The sequence below is a fragment of the Dendropsophus ebraccatus genome, chromosome 9, assembly GCF_027789765.1.
Source record: "Dendropsophus ebraccatus isolate aDenEbr1 chromosome 9, aDenEbr1.pat, whole genome shotgun sequence".
In the NCBI taxonomy this organism is placed as follows: domain Eukaryota; kingdom Metazoa; phylum Chordata; class Amphibia; order Anura; family Hylidae; genus Dendropsophus; species Dendropsophus ebraccatus.
In genome coordinates this window covers 110,895,536-110,919,369 of record NC_091462.1, presented here as the reverse complement: position 1 = coordinate 110,919,369, position 23,834 = coordinate 110,895,536, and the positions used below count along the sequence as shown (strand labels likewise).

General features: G+C 45.3%; 1 protein-coding gene across 2 annotated transcripts in view; it reads left to right on the top strand.

Moving 5' to 3' along the window:
* Positions 1-23,834, top strand: part of LOC138801495 (uncharacterized) — an 80,650-nt gene that overhangs the window by 43,504 nt on the left and 13,312 nt on the right. For both annotated transcript variants that reach the window (XM_069984389.1, XM_069984388.1), the window contains exons 10-13: positions 830-1,165; positions 6,475-6,771; positions 13,458-13,787; positions 21,987-22,289. In XM_069984389.1, coding sequence (XP_069840490.1) covers positions 830-1,165; positions 6,475-6,771; positions 13,458-13,787; positions 21,987-22,289 — 1,266 coding nt within the window. The remainder of the gene's footprint in view (positions 1-829; positions 1,166-6,474; positions 6,772-13,457; positions 13,788-21,986; positions 22,290-23,834) is intronic.

Genomic DNA, 23,834 nt, shown 5'->3' with positions numbered 1-23,834 from the left:
AAAAAAGTTCAGTGTTTAATCACAACAAATTCATGTTACAGCACTCCAGTGACGCAACGTTTCTGCAGCCTCACGCTGCCTTTTTCAAGCGCTTGAAAAAGGCAGCGTGAGGCTGCAGAAACGTCGCGTCACTGGAGTGCTGTAACATGAATTTGTTGTGATTAAACACTGAACTTTTTTCACCGTTACCTGGTGTGCCGTGGACTATCTTCTACTACTTATATCGGTCCCCATCAGGACTTGGACCGCTGGCACCCACCGCGTTTGAGGAGCAGTGCCGCTTATCCTTTCTTGTGCATACAAACTTTCTAACATCTCCAGTTTTGTCATAACTACTGATTTCCATAAGATATGTAGACTACTGAGCACAAGTATTCAAATTAAGTAAATTCTGGAGCAAATATAACTGCAAGACTTTTTATTATATTGCTTGAACTTATTATGGTGCAAAAACACTTTATCAATAGGTCATTATTAAATATTTTGCTTAGTTTTGCTTTTACAGGGATACAAGCAGGGATATGGGAGTGGTTGAAACACAAAGGCGAATATTTATCAGAATATGTGTGAAGGAACAGTGGTGTTTTATGATAAAAATGCTATTACTTGGCTTTTTCACCCATACTTCACCCTATAAAATTATCTGAACAAAAGAAGGGGGTTCTGATGAACAGAAACAGAATACATAAAGAAAACATATGTAGAACTAGAGACCCTACACCCCCCCCGACACACAGCTTTTGGTGATATTACATGACTGCATTGTTTTACCATACATATACTGTATATGTGATATTATTGTTTTATATGTAACACTAATATTTTGTAGATTTCCCGTGGTATCCAAGAATTGTGGACATGACTCCTCTGATTCTACAAAAGGGCAAAAAGACGACAATCACCTGCAAAATCTCAGAGTTCTTCCCAAATAAATTGACAGTGACCTGGTATGAGAAGAGGGGGACGTCTGAAAAACAATGTATAGATGGAAGATACAATATCTCCTGTACACAAGAGAGGACGGGTGACAACTCCTACTCCTGCTCCTCCTCCTTATCATTCACAGCTCTGTCACAGTCTGATGATGTGGAGTATATCTGCAGAGTATCTCACCCCAGCCTGCAGAGCCCAATAGAACGGAGCACAGGGAAAGCAATGGTGATAGGTGAGCAAAATATATAACAACAACTACAAAGTATATATCATGTTCTGTAATTGTTCCCATAAGCCCCCTGGTTCTTACATTGCAATGATGATAGTAGTCCCAATTTTTCCATGACCCCCCAATGGCCTCTGTTTACCCAATTCCAGAGATGACATCTCACCATTACCTGTAACCACTGAAAGCATTGGATAACCATTTTGAAGCCAGATACTGAAACATTTTCTTTTATTATTCTTTGCTTTTATTATATTGTCTATGGAAGCAGCCATTATGCTTAAGCTGCTGCTTTGTTACAGGGGTTATCCAGCGCTACAAAAACATGGCCACTTTTCCCCCTCTCTTGTCTCCAGGTCAGGTGTGGTTTGCAATTAAGCTCCATTTAGTTCAATTGCACTGAGTTTGAAACCCCACCCAATCTGGAGACAAGAGAGGGGGGAAGTGGCCATGTTTTTATAGCGCTGGATAACCCCTTTAACAGCAGTTCAGCAACCTGATTTACAACAGTTGCATGCAGATAGGAGACAGGTGTCTGAAGACAACTTGCTGACCACTCTGTAAGGCTGATGTTGGCACGTGCAAGGAGGGGAGGTATGAACATTACCTATTGTGAATGGAGAATCCTGTAGTATCTATATACAAGTGTCGACTTTCTGCCTGAGATGATAATGAGATGAATGCTGAGAAATTATCTTGACTGAGCAGAAAGCTTTTGTCTAGACAAATTGGTCAGAGGAAAATATTTAAGAATTCTTTTTAATGTAGAGGTAAAGACATTTTTCAAAACGCCATCTGGTTCCTACGATTTTTTTCCCTTTCTAAGCAAATTAGGTCATTTGGTACATTGGAGGCGGGCCCAGCCCCCACGTGTACTGATATTGTGCTGTCACATCACAGGTGTTGTCTAGGACAGTGTTTCTCAACCTTTTCAAGCCAAGTACCCCCATGCGACGAGATGCTCCAGACGAGTACCGCCAAGGATGCGATTCATTATAAACATTGCCTTAGGGTAGATTCACACATACATTTCGCAGCTAAATCAGGCGAAATGTTCTATAATGTTATGGCCTATGGCTCTGAATTCTCGAAGTGGATTTTTATAGCCGCTGTCTATTTACCTAATTAGCTGCCGGGCTTTAAGCAGATCATGCTTACCTGCCTGCACTCCCACCTGCTTTTTAGTCTCAGGGGTCACTTAAGGCCCGCTCAGCCAATCAGTGGCTGCAATGGAACAGCGCACTGATTGGATGAGGAGGCCGTTAGTGAGCCAGATTCAAGAGAAGCAGGCAGGAGCATGGGCAGGTAAGCATGATATGTCTCTTTCAGCTAGCTATGCCCCTGGAGCAAGATATGTCCCCTGAAGCCAAACACATCCTTTGCAGCCCTTTCGGCTAGGTATGCCTTTTGCAGCCAGATGTGCCTCCTGGAGTCAGATATGCCCCTTGCATCCAGATATGCTTTCTGTAGCTAGGCATGCTCCCTGCAGCCAGATATGTTTTTAAATGCCAGGTAGGTCCCCTGCAGTCAGATATGTTTCTTCTAGACGGATTTGTCCCCTGAAGCTGGATATGTTTCTTACTGCCAGATCTGTCCCATGGAGCTAGACATGTTCCCCTGCAGCCATATACCTCCTCCCATCATAGCCAGATACCTCCCCCTGAAGCCAGATAACTCTCCCTTTGTAGCCACATGGAGAGAGGAGGTGATAAAAGGAGGTGATGGGGGAGATGGAGAGAGGAGGTGATGGGGGAGATGGAGAGAGGAGGTGATGGGGGAGATGGAGAGAGGAGGTGAAGGGGAGGTGGAGAGAGGAGGTGATGAGAGGAGGTGATGGGGAGATGAAGAGAGGAGGTGATGGGGGAGATGGAGAGAGGAGGTGAAGGGGAGGTGGAGAGAGGAGGTGATGGGGAGGTGGAGAGAGGAGGTGATGGGGGAGATGGAGAGAGGAGGTGAAGGGGAGGTGGAGAGAGGAGGTGAAGGGGAGGTGGAGAGAGGAGGTGATGGGGAGGTGGAGAGAGGAGGTGATGAGAGGAGGTGATGGGGAGATGGAGAGAGGAGGTGATGGGGAGGTGGAGAGAGGAGGTGATGGGGAGGTGGAGAGAAGAGGTGATGAGAGGAGGTGATGGGGAGATGGAGAGAGGAGGTGATGGGGAGGTGGAGAGAGGAGGTGATGGGGGAGGTGGAGAGAGGAGGTGATGAGAGGAGGTGATGGGGAGGTGGAGAGAGGAGGTGATGGGGAGGTGGAGAGAGGAGGTGATGAGAGGAGGTGATGGGGAGGTGGAGAGAGGAGGTGATGAGAGGAGGTGATGGGGAGGTGGAGAGAGGAGGTGATGGGGAGGTGGAGAGAGGAGGTGATGAGAGGAGGTGATGGGGAGATGGAGATGGAGAGAGGAGGTGATGGGGGAGATGGAGAGAGGAGGAGGTGATGGGGGAGATGGAGAGAGGAGGTGATGGGGAGATGGAGAGAGGAGGTGATGAGAGGAAGTGATGGGGAGGTAGAGAGAGGAGGTGATGGGGGAGATGGAGAGAGGAGGTGATGAGAGGAGGTGATGGGGAAGATGGAGAGAGGAGGTGATGGGGGAGATGATGGGGGAGATGGAGAGAGGAGGTGGAGAGAGGAGGTGATGGGGGAGATGGAGAGAGGAGGTGATGAGAGGAGGTGATGGGGAAGATGGAGAGAGGAGGTGATGGGGGAGATGGAGAGAGGAGGTGATGAGAGGAGGTGATGGGGAGAGGAGGTGATGAGAGGAGGTGATGGGGAAGATGGAGAGAGGAGGTGGAGAGAGAGGAGGTGATGGGGGAGGTGGAGAGAGGAGGTGATGAGAGGAGTTATATAGGAGGCCAGGGTTCTGGTCCAGAACGTAATTTGACCATCCCCCTGAACTCCAAACACAGACAGCTGAAAACAAAACCGATCCACAGGCAGGAATACTTGTCAGTCACAGCAGAACCAAAACACAGATTAACCATGACATGGCCAGACAAAATTCAGCAGGTGAAGTCGGGTGTGTCTCCAAACAAAGTGAGCATATAAGCCAGTGTTCACACACTGCAAAAACAAAACACAGAATACAAGAAAATCAGCGCCCACTCGGCCGCACAGCACGAGCCGAGGGGCGCATAATGCTCTGCAGAGATACCATCCTGATACGGGGGCTTCAAGAGGGTAGCGGAGGTGACGTGGGGGGAACCCCTGCTCTCAGTCTACAACTCACTGCTTTCGGAGCCCCGCGAACCACGACCCCCTTGCCGCTGATCTTCTTTAAGCCCCCGCTTACTGGTCCTGCAGCCGCTGGAGGGGACATCAGCCAGCCGCCGCTTGTCCTTTCCGCCCGCCTTCCACACTTTTAAAGCCCCTGGGTGGACGCCGCTCGCCGCTCCCGATCCGGCAGCCAAGGGAAGAGCGTGCACCAGAGGCTGCTGCTTGGTATCCTGTGTCTCCATCCTTCCCCGAGTAGCATCACCAAATCCCCATCTCCCACAGAACGCTGCTGAGGGAAGGAAGGTGACAGCGGCGGCGGGGACAGGTGTCAGGACATTGCTGGGTGATAGCAGTGTCCCGGCACCCAAAGCAAAGGTTTAATTTTTCCCACCTCCCAGCGTGCCCCCTCAACCTGTGGAGCGTACCCCCTGAGGTCCGCGTACCGCAGGTTGAGAAGCCCTGGTATAGAGCACCTGAGTAAGTCATTCCTTCAGGTTAGCCAGTGGGAGATGTTGTACTTTGTTTTCCCCACTAGGTGTCACCCCGCCCCACTAGCATCACCAATTCCCCATCTCCCACAGAACGCTGCTGGGGTAAGGAAGGTGACAGCGGCGGCGGGGACAGGTGCCAGGACATTGCTGGGTGATAGCAGTGTCCCGGCAACCAAAGCAAAGGTTAATTTTTCCCACCTCTCGGCGTGCCCCCTGAACCTGTGGAGTGTACCCCCTGGGGTACGCGTACCGCAGGTTGAGAAGCCCTGGTATAGAGCACCTGAGTAAGTCATTCCTTCAGGCTAGCCAGTGGGAGACGTTGTACTTTGTTTTCCCCACTAGGTGTCACCACCGTTTTTAGTGTCTTCTATGCACAGCTGAAGTCAAGGGTTAACTGTTTTATATCACCATATATGTTTGTGTGCTGACCAGTCACCAGTGCTTGCTGTTTCTAACCTATCCTATCTTTCTTCTCTTATATACACACACACACTCAGACCATCCACTCACAGGAGGGTTTAAATTTACCCCTGCAGGAGGAGTTAGTCTTGGTGAAGGAAGTGAGTCAGTCTAGAACTAGTTTCAGAGTGAGAGGACACAACCAGACCTAGTTCCTGCAAAAGTTAAGCCAGGGCCTGGTTTTGACCGGGACCCCTGACAGGGACCAGAAACGCAACAAAAGACTTTATTTTCTATGCAAGCAACTGAGTACACTATGCAGGGCTAAGTTTCACTTACCATTGCCCACTCCACGAACCCTTCTAAAACATGCAGGGCGGTCTCCTGAAACAAAAGGAACCGACCCCAGTACGACAAAGCTACCAGAGCTACATATCTACGTAGCTACAGGTCTACATATCCTACCGCGCAGTGCAGGACAACTGGGAAGTCTCGGTAACCTGCTACACCCAGAAAACTGGTGACGGGGGGCATAGGCAGTTCAGAGCCACAACTAGGCATCCATGAGTAAGAGTATCACTTATTTCTTCTTTCTACACCCTTGTTCCGGCAGAGCACATATACTACATTGGGCAGGGTTCCACTGGCAACTCCTCTCCTCTTCCTCTTCTCTAAAAAGCACCAACTCTCTAAAGCACAGTTACTACCTCAATGTCAGCCACAGCGTTTGCTGAACCAAGATTTGTAATGTTATGCACAAGCCAAAAAGACAGAAATGGCTCCCATGGCTGACACGAAAGCTTATTCAGCTACATTTAAAACCAACATCAGAAGTTAGTATATAATATGGCCAAACCATATTGCCTCATGTACCACGTGCAGGTCTTCTGATACACATGAGTCCCTAACCAAAAAACATCACTGTGCCGGTTAGCGACCACAATCCCCGCAAAACGTGCGCAAGCAGAGAAGGGGGGCCACGGAATGGCCCTGCAACCCCATTGTCACAGGACCAGACCCTAAAGGGCCCCCCCGAACCCCGCAGGCACCGCCGGCGGAAAAAATGGACGCCAAGCAACACAAGTGTGAACAAGCTCTTACCTCTCTCTCCCTTCCTCTGCAGGTAGAATGGGAGAATAATGACCTCTATGTACTTGACATGTTTGCAGGGCTGGAAATAGTTCATATAAATTTCTCTACATCATCTTTTTTTCTCCCAGTGATTCCACAAATGGAGAAGCCGGTGAAGTTCACACTCAGTGGCCTCGAAAAAGTAAAGTGCTCCTTGAAGTTAAAAAAGTTTTACCCCTCAGATGTTAAGATTACTTGGACTTATGGAGAAATTAATAATGAACCGTTACCTTCAACCAGAAAACTTATACAGACGGATGGAGAACAGACATTTGCAGCTAAAAGTGAATGTATAATTACCTGGAGATATTTCATCTCTGGAGTGCGGGTGACCTGGGAGCATCAATCACTAACATCTCCTCAGCATCGAGATCTCCATGTAACAGGTACAGCGCTATACAGAAACCGCCAACTAGTATACAGCAACCGCTAACTACTATACAGCAACCGCTAACTACTATACAGCAGCCGCTAACTACTATACAGCAACTGCTAACCACTATACAGCAACCGCTAACTACTATACAGCATCCGCTAACTACTGTACTATCCAGCAACCGCTATCCAGCAACCGCTAACTACTATACTGCAACCGCTAACTACTATACAACAACCGCTATACAGCAACCACTATACAGCAACCGCTAACTACTATAGAGCAACCGCTAACTACTATACAGCAACTGCTATACAGCAACCACTATACAGCAACCGCTAACTACTATACAGCAACCGTTAACTACTATATAGCAACCATTAACTACTATACCGCAACCGCTAACCACTGTACAGCAACCGCTAACTACTATACAGCAACCACTAACTATTATACCGCAACCGCTAACTAGTATACAGCAACCGCTAACTACTATACAGCAACCGCTAACTACTATACAGCAACCGCTAACCACTATAAGCAACCGCTAACTACTATACAGCAACCACTAACTACTATACAGCAACCACTATACAGCAACTGCTGACCACTATACAGCAACCGCTAACTACTATACAACCACTAACCACTATACAGCAACCGCGAAATACTATACAACCGCTAACCACTATACAGCAACCGCTTACTACTATACAGCAACGGCTAACTACTATACAGCAACCACTAACCACTATACAGCAACCGCTTACCACTATACAGCAACCGCTAACTACTGTACAGCAACCGCTAACTACTATACAGCAACCACTAACCACTATACAGCAACCGCTAACCACTATACAGCAACCGCTAACTACTGTACAGCAACCGCTAACTACTATACAGCAACCACTAACTACTATACAGCAACCGCTAACTATTATACAGCAACTGCTAACCACTATGAAGCAACCGCTAACCACTATACAGCAACCACTAACTACTATACAGCAACCGCTATACAGCAACTGCTGACCACTATACAGCAACAGCTAACTACTATACAACCACTAACCACTATACAGCAACCGCTAACTACTATACAACCACTAACCACTATACAGCAACCGCTAACTACTATACAACCACTAACTACTATACAGCAACCGCTAACTACTATACAACCGCTAACCACTATACAGCTAACTACTATACAGCAACCACTAACTACTATTCCGCAACCGCTAACCACTGTACAGCAACAGCTAACTATTATACAGCAACCACTAACTACTATACCGCAACCGCTAATCACTGTACAGCAACCACTAACCACTATACAGCAACCGCTAACTACTATACAGCAACCGCTAACTAGTATACAGCAACCGCTAACTACTATACAACAACCGCTAAATACTATACAGCAACCGGTAACCACTATACAGCAACCGCTAACCACTATACAGCAACTGCTAACTACTATACAGCAACCGCTAACCGCTATACAGCAACCACTAACCACTATACAGCAACCGCTAACTACTATACAGCAACCGCTAACTACTGTACAGCAACAGCTAACAACTGTACAGCAACCGCTAACCACCATACAGCAACCGCTAACCACTATACAGCAACCGCTAACCACTATACAGCAACCGCTAAACACTATACAGCAACCGCTAACTACTATACAGCAACCGCTAACTACTATACAGCAACCACTAACAACTATACAGCAACCGCTAACCACTATATAGCAACTGCTAACTACTATACAACCACTAACCACTATACAGCAACCGCTAACCACTATACAGACACCGCTAACTACTATACAGACACCGCTAACTACTATACAGCAACCGCTATTATACAGCAACCGCTAACAACTATACAGCAACCACGAACTACTATACAGCAACCGCTATACAGCAACTGCTAACTTCTATACAGCAACCACTAACCACTATACAGCAACCGCTAACCGCTATACAGCAACCGCTATACAGCAACTGCTAACTACTATAAAGCATCCACTAACCACTATACAGCAACCGCTAATCATTATACAGCAACCGCTAACTACTTTACAGCAACCGCTAACTACTATACAGCAACCACTAACTACTGTACAGCAACCGCTAACTACTATACAGCAACTGCTTACCACTATGAAGCAACCGCTAACCACTATACAGCAACCACTAACCACTATACAGCAACCACTATTAACTATACAGCAACCGCTAACCACTATATAGCAACTGCTAACTACTATACAACCACTAACCACTATACAGCAACCGCTAACCACTATACAGCAACCGCTAACTACTTTACAGACACCGCTAACTACTATACAGCAACCGCTAACTATTATGCAGCAACCACTAACAACTATACAGCAACCGTTAACCACTATACAGCAACCGCTAACTTCTATACAGCAACCACTAACCACTATACAGCAACCGCTAACCGTTATACAGCAACTGCTAACTACTATACAGCATTCACTAACCACTATACAGCAACCGCTAATCACTATACAGCAACCGCTAACTACTTTACAGCAACCACTAACTACTGTACAGCAACCGCTAACTACTATACAGCAACTGCTTACCACTATGAAGCAACCGCTAACCACTATACAGCAACCACTAACTACTATACAGCAACCGCTATACAGCAACTGCTGACCACTATACAGCAACCGCTTACTACTATACAACCACTAACTACTATACAGCAACCGCTAACTACTATACAACCACTAACTACTATACAGCAAACGCTAACTACTATACAGCAACGGCTAACTACTATACAGCAACCACTAACAACTATACAGCAACAGCTAACTACTATACAGCAACCACTAACCACTATACAGCAACTACTATACAGCAACGGCTAACTACTATACAGCAACCGCTAACAACTATACAGCAACCGCTAATTACTATATAGCAACCGCTAACTACTATACAGCAACCGCTTACTACTATACAGCAACCGCTTTTCCACTATACAGCAACCGCTAACTACTATACAGCAACCGCTAATTACTATATAGCAACCGCTAACTACTATACAACCACTAACCACTATACAGCAACCACTAACAACTATACAGCAACCGCTAACCACTATATAGCAACTGTTAACTACTATACAACCACTAACCACTATACAGCAACCGCTAACCACTATACAGCAACCGCTAACTACTATACAGCAACCGCTAACTATTATACAGCAACCGCTAACAACTATACAGCAACCGTTAACCACTATACAGCAACCGCTAACTTCTATACAGCAACCACTAACCACTATACAGCAACCGCTAACCGTTATACAGCAACTGCTAACTACTATACAGCATTCACTAACCACTATACAGCAACCACTAATCACTATACAGCAACCGCTAATCACTATACAGCAACCGCTAACTACTTTACAGCAACCGCTAACTACTATACAGCAACCACTAACTACTGTACAGCAACCGCTAACTACTATACAGCAACTGCTTACCACTATGAAGCAACCGCTAACCACTATACAGCAACCACTAACTACTATACAGCAACCGCTATACAGCAACTGCTGACCACTATACAGCAACCGCTAACTACTATACAACCACTAACTACTATACAGCAAACGCTAACTACTATACAGCAACGGCTAACTACTATACAGCAACCACTAACAACTATACAGCAACCACTAACCACTATACAGCAACTACTATACAGCAACGGCTAACTACTATACAGCAACCGCTAACAACTATACAGCAACCGCTAACCACTATACAGCAACCGCTAATTACTATATAGCAACCGCTAACTACTATACAGCAACCGCTTACTACTATACAGCAACCGCTTGCTACTATACAGCAACCGCTAATTACTATATAGCAACCGCTAACTACTATACAACCACTAACCACTATACAGCAACCACTAACAACTATACAGCAACCGCTAACCACTATATAGCAACTGTTAACTACTATACAACCACTAACCACTATACAGCAACCGCTAACCACTATACAGCAACCGCTAACTACTATACAGACACTGCTAACTACTATACAGCAACCGCTAACTATTATACAGCAACCGCTAACATTTATACAGCAACCACGAACTACTATACAGCAACCGCTATACAGCAACTGCTAACTTCTATACAGCAACCACTAACCACTATACAGCAACCGCTATACAGCAACTGCTAACTACTATACAGCATCCACTAACCACTATACAGCAACCGCTAACTACTTTACAGCAACCGCTAACTACTATACAGCAACCACTAACTACTGTACAGCAACCGCTAACTACTATACAGCAACTGCTTACCACTATGAAGCAACCGCTAACCACTATACAGCAACCACTAACCACTATACAGCAACCACTAACAACTATACAGCAACCGCTAACCACTATATAGCAACTGCTAACTACTATACAACCACTAACCACTATACAGCAACCGCTAACCACTATACAGCAACCGCTAACTACTTTACAGACACCGCTAACTACTATACAGCAACCGCTATTATACAGCAACCGCTAACAACTATACAGCAACCGTTAACCACTATACAGCAACCGCTAACTTCTATACAGCAACCACTAACCACTATACAGCAACCGCTAACCGTTATACAGCAACTGCTAACTACTATACAGCATTCACTAACCACTATACGGCAACCACTAATCACTATACAGCAACCACTAATCACTATACAGCAACCGCTAATCACTATACAGCAACCGCTAACTACTTTACAGCAACCGCTAACTACTATACAGCAACCACTAACTACTGTACAGCAACCGCTAACTACTATACAGCAACTGCTTACCACTATGAAGCAACCGCTAACCACTATACAGCAACCACTAACTACTATACAGCAACCGCTATACAGCAACTGCTGACCACTATACAGCAACCGCTAACTACTATACAACCACTAACTACTATACAGCAACCGCTAACTACTACACAACCACTAACTACTATACAGCAACCACTAACAACTATACAGCAACAGCTAACTACTATACAGCAACCACTAACCACTATACAGCAACAACTATACAGCAACCGCTAACTACTATACAGCAACCGCTAACTACTATACAGCAACCGCTAACTACTATACAGCAACCGCTTACTACTATACAGCAAAAGCTAACTACTATACAGCAACCGCTAACCACTATACAGCAACCGCTAATTACTATATAGCAACCGCTAACTACTATACAGCAACCGCTTACTACTATACAGCAACCGCTAATTACTATATAGCAACCGCTAACTACTATATAGCAACCGCTAACCACTATACAGCAACCGCTAACTACTATACAGAAACCGCTAATTACTATATGGCAACCAATAACCACTAAACAGCAACCACTAATCACTATACAGTAACCACACACTACTATACAGCAACCTCTAACTACTATACAGCAACCAATAACCACTATACAGCAACCCCTAACTACTATACAGCAACCGCTAACCACTATACAGCAATCACAAACCACTATACAGCAACCGCTATCTACCGTACAGCAACCGCTATCTACTACCCTTTAGCGCACAGGATGCTGAGGATGAAGGTAAGTTTCTTGCCTTGATCCTCAGTGCCATTTTCCGTACATTTATTTCCTATGGTAATTAAGCAGTTTGATGCACTTGGGGCAGGACCACCACCCTCAGTGTACCCGATCTGACCTGGCCAGCTTGCCCCTTTATGTAATATTGGGGCACTGAAAGTGGTAGTCCCACCCCCAGTGCATCAAACCACCACATTTACATTTCTATTTAACTACAACATGCCCCAAAACTGAGCTGTGGGATCAAGATAGAAACATTTACATTCCTTAGCACCCCACAGGCGGCAGTACTCTCGGCTGGAATGACAGGCGGCAGAAATCACAGGCAGGAATCATGGAAGAGCTTGGACCACACACTAGGAGGCATGCAGAGGCTTCAACAGAGTGGTTAGGGAGGTGCTGGGATTTATAGGGGAGTGTTTGGGTGCAACCACCAATTAGGGACGTACTGTCCCTTTAAATCCCTTAAAGCCAGCACACGTGTCCTAGGTGGTGGGGACGGCGGTGAGATGCCCCAGAGGGCTGAAGAGGAAGCAGGAGGTTTGCAGCCAGGAGAGCGGATGTGTTGTCATCCCGTACTCCCCCAGGCTACTTTAGCAACCATCAACATCAGCCTGTGATCACATTCAGTAGAGGACATGGGGGGATGTCAGCATTAACCAAAGCATCTAAGAGGTATCTCCAGGCTGGTAAAGTGGCAATCTTGCTGTCAGTCGTGGTAACTCTCCCTCTTCCATGATGTACAGGTACAATATTTGGTGGAAACTACTACTCTTCATTCAGGCAGTTCTACCTTCTATCACATGTCTCATTCACCTTACTGTTCTTCTATGTGACTCCTCACATTTTGTTGCCTGGTAAAGTCATCTAGATATCTGTCATGGCTTCAGTTTGCCATGGCAAGTATCATCTACTAAAAATACTATTTCTATCTCCTAATTACAAATATTGTTTTATATTACTAATATTATTCATAAATCAGAATCCTGAATGTTCTGTGACTTATTCCTAGATTTCCCCTGGCATCCGGTCATGGAAGAAATAGAAAAAACAGATTTCCTTGTGAACAAAGAGATCACGTTAAAGTGCAACATCTCTCATTACTTCCCAAATAATCTCACTGTGTCCTGGTATATAAAGAGGAAGGAGGGGAATCTGGTTCAGATAGAGAATAATAAACCCAAAGGACAGATACAGCCTGACAACACGTACAGCTGTACCGCCATCCTGCCAGTCACCCCATCTATAAGAGACCATGAAGGAGCAGAGATCATCTGCAGAGTGCAGCATCCCAGCCTGGAGACACACATAGAGAAGTCTACAGGAACTATACAAGTCTATGGTGAGTATTGCTTTGGTAATTGCAATTGGTATTAGCAAGAAATAATACATAATTAAATCCCATAAGGACACAGCCAGTTTGAGCCTTAAAGCTATGTTCCCACTACGTATTAGACCGGCTGTTTCGCGACCCGGCCGGGTCACGGAATGGCCGGTCTCTGCCCGGATCATCCCGGACGGTACTTAAACTGGCCGGATGATCTTTCCGGCTGCTGGGTTCTGATTGGGCGCATCAGCACGCGCCGGCATCAGAACGTCCCACAGCACAGGCCGGAGTCACTCGCTTCATTGTGTAAACTGACAGGGTTTCCTACGGCCGCAATTCAATAAATTGCAGCCACAGAAAACTGACATGTCAGTTATTTCCGGGTCCACATGGGATCCCGGCCGGAGTGTATACGATGTGTATACGCTCTGGCCAAGATCCCATAGAAGAACAGGCAATGTTCCACACTGCATTAACCCCTTAGGGACCAAGCCTATTTGGGCCTTAATGACCAGGCTCATTTTTCAAAATCTGACCTGTCTCACTTTATGCGCTTATAGCTCAGTGATGCTTTAACGTATGCTAGCGATTCTGAGATAGTTTTTTCGTAACATATGGTATTTTATGTTAGTGGCAACATTTGGTCACTGTCTTGTGTTTTTTTTGTGAAAAACATCAAAATATCAGGAAAAATTTGAAAAAGTTGCACTTTACGAACTTTGAAATTCTTTGCTTCTAAAAAAAGAAAGTCACATGACAAAAATTAGTTAGTAAGTCACATTATGAATATGTCCTATTTATTCTGGCTTTATTTCGTAAACATATTTCACTTTTTTAGGGTGTTATGGGGCTTAGAAATGTATCAGCAAATTATGAAATTTTCATGAAATTTCCAAAACTGATTTTTTTTAGGCACCAGTTCTTTTTTTAAGTTGATTTAGGAGGCGTGTATATTGTAAACCCCCATAAGTGACTAGGTTATGGAAACTAGACACCTTAAAGAATTTATCTAGGGGTATAATGAGCATTTTAACACTACAAGGGCTGGAGGAAAGTATTCACAATTAGGCCTGAAAAAAATGGAAAATAGAAATTTTCCAATAATTTGTTAAGATTAGAGTATCTCATTTTCATAAGCAACATGAGAGAAAATGCACCGCAAATTTTGTAACACAGGTTCTCCTGAGTACAACGGTATCCCATATGTGGGCGTAAACCACTGTATGGGCACACAGCGGGGCTCAGAAGGAAGGGAGCGCCAATCAGCATTTCCAGTTCAGATTTTGCTGAAGCGCCAGGTGCGTTTGCAGCTCCCCTGTAGTGTCGGCAGAATAGAACCCCCGCAAAAGTCACCCCATTTTGGAAAGTACACCCCTCAAAGATTACATCTTGGGGTGTAGTGACCATTTTGACCCCATAGGTATTAGAGGAAAGTATTCAAAAGAAGACGGTAAAAATGAAAAAATTAAATTTTTCCAATAACATGTTTGTTTAGTTAGAAATTTCTCAATTTCACGAGGAACAGGGGAGAAAACTCACCCCAATATATGTAACGCAGGTTCTCCTGAGTAGAACAGTACCCCATACGTGGGTATAAACCACTGTATGGGCACACAACGGGGCTCAGAATGGAAGGAGCGACAATTAGCATTTTCAGTGCAGATTTTTCTGAAGAAGTTTCTGAGCGCCAGGTTCGGTTGCAGCGCCCCTTTAGTGTCAGCAGAATAACCCCCCCCCCCCCCAAAAAAAAGTCACCCCATTTAGGAAAGTACACCCCTCAAAGAATACATTTTGGGGTGTGGTGACCATTTTGACCCCACAGGTATTGGAGGAAAGTATTCAAAAGAAGACAGTAAAAATAAAAAAAATAGAATTTTTCCAATAATATGTTTGTTTAGTTTGAAATTTCTCAATTTCACGAGGAACAGGGGAAAAAACTCACCCCAATATATGTAACGCAGGTTCTCCTGAGTAGAAAGGTATCCCATATGTGGGCATAAACCACTGTATGGGCACACAGCAGGCCTCAAAAGGAAGGGAGCGCCAATTAGCATTTTCAGTGCATGATTTTTCTGAAGAAGTTTCTGAGCGCCAGGTGCGTTTGCAGAGCCCCTGTAGTGTCAGCAGAATAACCCCCCCTCCCCCCAAAAAAAAGTCACCCCATTTAGGAAAGTACACCCCTCAAAGAATTCATCTTGGGGTGTGGTGACCATTTTGACCCCACAGGTATTGGAGGAAAGTATTCAAAACTAAACCGTAAAAATGAAAAAAAAAATTTGAATTTTTCCAATAACATGTTTGTTTAGTTTGAAATTTCTCAATTTCACGAGAAACAGGGGAGAAAACTCACCCCAATATATGTAACGCAGGTTCTCCTGAGTAGAAAGGTACCCCATACGTGGGTATAAACCACTGTATGGCCACACAGCAGGGCTCAGAAGGGAAGGAGTGTCATTTTAGCTACAGGCAATATGTGGGTGTTTACTGGCTATCGGGGGGGGGGGGGGGGTAATGGACAATCACGGGGTGTTAACTGGCTATCTGAGGTTATGGGCAATCTGGTTACGAGCAGTCTGTGCCAATCTGGGTAGGTTACGGGCAATCTGGGGTGGTTACAGGCAATCTGGGGTGGTTACGGGCAATCTGGGGGTGTTTACTGGCTATATGGGGGGTACGGGCAATCTGGGGGTGTTTACTGGCTATCTGGGGTGGTTACGGGCAATCTGGGGGTGTTTAATGGCTATCTGGGGGTGTTTACTGGCTATCTGGGAGTGTTCACTGGCTATCTGGGGTGGTGACGAGCAATCTGGTGGTGTTCACTGGCTATCTGGGGTGGTGACGGGCAATCTGGTGGTGTTCACTGGTGATCTGGGGTGTCGACGGGCAATCTGGGGTGGAGACGGGCAATCTGGGGTGGCGACGGGCTGTCTGCGATGGTTACAGGCAATCTGTGGTGGTTATGGGCTGTCTGCGATGGTTACGGGCTGTCTGGGGGGGTTACGGGCAATCTGGGGGGATTACGGGCAATCTGGGGGGTTACGGGCAATCTGGGTGGTTACAGGCAATCTGGGGAGGTGACGGGCAATCTGGGGTGGTTACAGGTAATCTGTGGTGGTTACAGGTAATCTGAAGTGGTTACGGGTAATCTGGAGTAGTTACAGCTAATCCGGGGCGGCTTTTGACTTTGGTGACAGGGGTAAAAAAGTGTCGGCACCATTTGGAACAAGTGATCAGTGGTATATAGTATATACCGCTGATCGCTTGTACTGGGACCACACCGGGTGGTCCCCGATCATTGCCCCATGCCAGGGCAGTTTCTAGGGCATCTTGGCGACAGGGCGAATGTTGATAAAAACGCCCCCCCCCCAGGGGAAGGAAGGGGGGCTGGAAGGAAGGAAGGGGGGCTGTTGTCATAATTCGGGTTACTAGGAAAAAGCAGTGTGAGTATTACGGCACAGAGCGGTATTGCACCCCTACCAGATTACCAGATAATGTTCTACTGAATACAAAAACATCATACAGGGACTTCCAGGTGGCGTCTTCTTTGACCTGAGGCGTCACTTTCCTTTTCCTCTCCATCCAGATCAGGCTTCCAAGACAGTTTCTTGCAGCTACAATTCATCTCTTGCGAGACAAACATCTTAGGCTCCGCACTTATACAGCATCTTCCTTCCCTTTTCCCACCTATAGGCTCCCAAACTGTAATAATTGCGCTGTTTGGTGCACTTAAGTCAGTGGGTGTGTGGATTGCCCCCTGTATGTAGGATCTCTGCATTACCCCCATATATTTATAATGTCCCCAGCATTGTCCCACACACAGTACAGCTCCCTTTGTAGCTAACCTCCCTTTGTAGCCCCTACACTGTATAGTCCTACATAGTATAGCCCCCTTTGTAGCCCCCACACTGTATAGTCCCACATAGTATAGCCCCCTTTGTAGCACCCACACTGTATAGTCCTACATAGTATAACCCTCCTTTGTAGCCCCCACACTGTATAGTCCCACATAGTATAGTCCCCTTTGTAGCCCCCACACTGTATAGTCCCACATAGTATAGTCCCCTTTGTAGCCCCCACACTGTATAGTCCCACATAGTATAGCCCCCTTTGTAGCCCCCACACTGTATAGTCCTACATAGTATAACCCCCTTTTTTAGCCCCCACACTGTATAGTCATACATAGTATACCCTCCCCTCCCCCTGTGTAGTAGCTTCAATGTGAAAAATAAAAAAAAAAAACACAAAGCAAACTTACCTATCACAACGCTCCCCCGCAGTCTCTCATCCTGGTGCAGGCTTCCTGTCATCAGACGTCCCCTGTTCTGGCCCCCGCACTATCTCTTTGGCTCTGGACATGACATCTGAGCCAAGCAGGAGAGGAGTGAGGGCGCTGCGAGGCTGAGACAGTGAACCTCCGATGCAGGAAGCCTCCACCGGAAGTCTCTGTACTTACATCACCGGAGCTGGTAATACTGGTAATAACGGCGATCGCCGGTGAGGGGACTGACCAAGACTGACACCACATTCTACCCCAACCCCTCAGCTACCTCCGATAGCTGAGAGGAGGGGGCTGCGGGCATTACCGGTGCTGCTGCACTATTCTGCACCATCGCCATAAAGAGCTGATGGCAGCAGAATAGAGCCCATTAGTGATCGCCGTAAAAATCTGTATCGGCGGTCACTAATAACATAATACATGTATTCTCTGGGTCACTACGGTTACGGTGATACCACATTTGTGTAGGTTTTTTGTAACTATTACCGCTTTGGCGCAATAGAAACTATCTTCCTAGCAAAAACCCACAAAAACTCGCCACATTGCAAGATCCATAGCGTTCTTATCTTTTGCGCGACAGAGCTGGTTTTGGGCTTATTTTTTGTGGGAAGATCTGTAGTTTCTATTGATACCAAGTTTTATATGTATATGACTTTTAGATCTCTTTTATAACGTATTTTCTAAAGCAGATTGATAAAATACTGCTATTCTGGTACTGTTTTTTTTTTTTTTACAGCGTGTGTCGTGCGGTGTAATCATTGATATAGTTTTACAGATTGGGTCGTTACGGACGTAACGATACCAAATATGTATATGATTTGTGTTTTTGATCAGTTTTATGTCAACTTTTATTGCGTATGGGGAATGTAATGCATTTTTATTATTGGGGGGGCTGTGTTGTGTTTGGTGCACACTTTTTTTTTACTTTTACACTAGTGTACATTACTGTACACTAGTGTAAAATACTTAAATCACTGATACAATACACTGCAGTAACTAATGTACTGCAATGTATTGTATCATGCCTCATGCTGACAGGCAAAAGCCCCGGCCACCCCTGTCAGCATGAGGCATCTCCATGGTGACCCCGGGGGCCTTCATTAGGACCCCGGATCACCATGGAGACCACCAGGACACCGAACGGCGCCGCGGGCCATCGCGATTGCGTAAGTGACCCGCGGCGCCGATCGGTACACACCGGAACCCGTTAGATGCCGCTGTCATGGTTTGACAGCGGCATTTAACGGGTTAAACTGCTCTCCGCTCCGGGCAGTTACAGGAGGGTGTCAGCGGTCACACTGACCGCTGATCACCCGCTCTGCTGCTGCCGCCGGGCGGTAATTTATTCCAATGTGCCCGCCGTTAAAAGGCGTACGCATCAGAATAAAGCCCATTAGTGGCCGCTGTGAATGTACGTGCGGCGGTCACTAAGGGGTTAAGTACGGCCGTTGTTGCCATCGGCCGTACTTTTACGTAGTGTGAACATAGCCTAAAGGTGTATAGTTATACTTCTAGGACTCATCAAGTTAAATATTTTTTCAAAGACATTCATTCAGCAAATTTGCCTCCTTCTCTTGGTCTGGTGCTCTTGCCCTCCCATTGTTGACAGCTTGTTATCTAGGTTATCAACCACCGCTCTGCTCTAAAAGCAGTTGTCTGGCTGGTGTATATATACAGTAGCCAAAGTATACATAATCATATATATTATACAATATATATACAATATCTTTATACACCTACATTAGCTATTTATCCACAAGCCTGACCACTGCTTTTAGATCAGAGTGGTGGTCCGTAACCTAGGGGAGGGGGTGAAAATTGAAGCCGGAGGTCACTTACCTCCTCGGTTCCAGCGCCGGGTCCCGGATTGTGCTGCCCCTTACTCCCGTCCCGCGTCCGCAACCTGGTTAGAGCTGCGGCTTGAGAGGTGACGTGTCAAGGCAGCTCTGCCATTCAGCGGCCAAGGTGAGACCCCGCTACGACTGCTGAATGGCAGAGCTGCCTTGACACGTCACCTCTCAAGCCGCAGCTCTAACCAGGAAGCGGCAGCCGGACAGGAGAACGGGGCAGCGCGATCCGGGCACCGTGGCTGGAACCGAGGAGGTAAGTGACCTCCGGCTTCAATTTCCACCCCCTCCCTGATAATCCCCCAAAATACCCCCCGGCCCGGAGTACCCCTTTAAGTCTTGGTGCCATTTTGAAAACCTGACGTCTGTGACTTTTTATAACAACAACATCATTGTGCTTTATCTCATTCATGTGATTCTGGGAATGTACTTTATGTTAGTGGTAAATTTGGTTCAGTATAGTGATTTTTTAGCAGAGACTGTAGAATTTTGTGAATACCTGCATTTTTCAACAATCTCTTTGGGAATACTATATGCGGAAGGCAGATCGCCAGCTTAAAGACAGCGGCACCTATGAGTTACTTTCCAAAGATCCAACATTTGAATATTTAGGAAAGATAGGACCTGTAAAAAGTTATTGGTGGAATACCCTTAACAGTCTTATTGGTAGTGTGGGATTGAGCTCCCTCATAAATCAGATTTAGCGCCCCTCCAGCCTGCCCGATAGTAGGTAGAGAATATCTGGATTGGATTCTATGCCATCTCCTCGACTTAGTGCCTTCCCATTTAAAATGTGGAGCATTTTGGATATGTTCCCTTGGCAGTTGGAGTTCTCTCTGGCCAGTGTAGATGTGGAGAACCTGTACACCCACATTTTACAGGATGCGGGTGTGCATGAGATCCAACGTCAATTGTTGAACCTGGGCAAGTATGAGGTGGGATATGTAGACTACATCTGTGAAATGCTGACATTTGTTTTGGCCCATAATTCATTCCAGTTTGCTGACAGGTTGTACTGTCAGTGGTCTGGCATGGTGATCGGTAAACCAGTCACCCTGACCTTTGCTAATTTGTTTTTGTCAGATCTTGAGGAGAAGAAATTATTTAATGCCCGTAACCCCTTTGCATAATTTATATCCCGGTACTGTAGATACGCATTTTACTTACTGTTATGGAGATGAATAGGGAGATATCCATTCTATATACTTTTATATAAGTTGTTAAATTATCTTTAGGCTATGTTCCCACTACCTACAGATGGGCGCAAACAACGGCTGGAATTAATGTTCATGATCATTAATTGTGGTTATAGTTCTACAACAACGGCCCTAGTTTAGCATTAAACAATGGCCGTTGTTAGTATGTTGTGGGAGCTTGGCCCCATCCTGCAAGTTTCTATGAATAGGGAGATGCCCATTTTACATATTTTTTTATCTTACTATGTTTGCACAGTAAAATCAATTTTAAAGGATCTAACTTTTTGTGTCTCCATATCTTGACAGCCATATCTTTTTTTATTTTTCGTCTGACAGAGGTGTGTCATGAGTCATTTTTTGTGGGACAAATTGTAGTTTTACTGGTAATATTCCTGGTTTTGGAAGCAAGGTGATCAAAAACTGCAATCTTGGCATAGCTTTTTGAGGAACAGGGTTCACCGTGCTCACACATAGTATTTCTGTCATCAGTCTATTTTCAACCAAAATCAGGAGTGGGTTGATAACACAGGAGCTGTGCAACTCTTTCCATTATAATTTTGCCCTGTCAGTTCCACTCCTGATTTTGGTTGAAAGAATAATGACCAAAAGACTGATGGAAATATTAGGTGTGTACATAGCCATAGTCTGTGAGAACCTGTCCATTGTAAATAGCATTCCCTATCAACTGCAACTTCTTTGGGGTTTGCTACAATCCATGTTTGCAAGCCGACTCCTACCGGCCAACTTTAACTACCTTCACGTCCACCTATATTAAAAGACGGACGATTCTTATGTTAAAAAAGAGGTTTTGGGAACATGGCCTATGGAATTAACAAATTTTCCAAACCAGGTCTATTCTCATATATTCCTGAGTAACATGGATTCTCTTTTTCAGCTTCTCCCAGGATTCCGGATCCTATGGAATGGTCTCTCAAACAAAAAGGAAAAGGTCTCTGTACTCTCGGCTTACAGAGTTTTTACCCCAAGCCTATAGAAATCAAGTGGAGCTGCGTCTCAGACAGTTCTATAATATCCAGTGAAACCTACACAGACAATGCTGATGGTACATTCAGTGTGACGAGTCAGTGCACAGTCACCCAGAGGGATATTAATGACCCCAACTTTAGGATCTCAGTAACCTGGAACCACAACTCATTGACTGAACCAGAAAAGAGAGAGCTGTGCATAAGGCAAACAGGTAAATATAATTTGTAGACATGCAAAAATACATTTTAATGATCAAGTCCTTGTTCTTTTATGCACATGTTCAGATTTCTAATTATTTATAAATAGCAGCGAAAGTTATAGCAGCAGTCCTCAGTATGGAATAGCCATACATTATTACATACAGTGCATCTGGAAACTTTTCAGACCACTAATTACTGTTCAGATTTTATTATTATGTAACATAATGCTAAGAATGGTGTTCCCCATCATTCTGCCCCAATACTCCATAATAACAAACAGAATGTTAGAAACCTTTGGCAATTTATTGATAGAAAAATCTAAAATCACCCATTGTCATCAGTATTCAGAGTGGTTACTCAGTATAAGGTGAAGCCCCTTTGGCAGTGATTCCGATCTCCCGGCTTCTTGGCTATGAGGCCACAAGGTATACACCTTGAGGCCAGGTTCACACTATGTATAACACTGGCCATTTTCTGACTTGGCCGGGTCACAGAACAGCCGGAGTTACTGAAGATCATCGCAGGTGGTACTGCAGTTCAGACTGGATGATCTTCATTTCAGGTAAATTCAGAATTCACGGCTGCACTCCATTGTGTGAACTGACATGTGTTGTGCGGCCGCTATCTATTCAATGAATTTGTGCGGCCAGATGGAATTCCTGCCGGAGCGTATACTATGTGAACATTGCTTGATTTGGGAATGTTCTACCATTCGCCTCTGCAAATCCTCACACGCTCAGTCAGGTTGGATGGGGCAGTCAGTGGATGTCATCTTCTCTCCAGAGATGTTCTGTTGGGTTCCAGGACCATTCCAGGATATTCACAGAGTTGTCCCTGAGCTATTCCTATGTTGTCTCGGCTGTGCTCTTCGGAGCAATGTTTTGTTGTAAGATGAAGCTCTGGCTCAGTCCATGGTCCAGAGCGCTCTGGATCAGGTTTTCATTAAGAATATTTCTGTGCTTTCCCTTCACCCTGACCAGTCTCCCTGTCCCCCAAACAGCATGATGCTGCCCCCACCACCCCACCAGGCTTCAAGGCTGGTAATGGGCAGTTCAATCTTGGTTTCTTAAAGGTTCTTACAGTATAATTTTTTTGTTATAGAAGATACAATTACACTATTATTTACTGTTTCTGTTATGTGATAAAGGAACCAACAGAGTCCAAAAATACGTTGTATAGTTAAGACAGCCAATAAAAAATGAAATGTATTGTCACAGGTGGGTATCAATCAGCGCTGCCATGCTCTCAGCCACAGCCCCTGTCCTACTTACCTTCAAATGTTTGAAAAGAAATCAGGGAGTGAATGGACACAGGTCAGGACACATATAGAAAAATAACATACAAAGAGCAGAATAAGGCATAATAAGCCTACCCAAGGGCCAAATCTAGACAGCAACGCAGAACAAAATCAGAAACTGACAGTAAAGAACAAGCATGAGTCAAACCAGAAGACAAGGCAAATAATCAGGGATCCAGGAAAGCTGAATACACAGAACGAACGCTAGTGAGATAACTGAGACCAATCACAGACACCAAGGAGATGCTGGGACACGTCC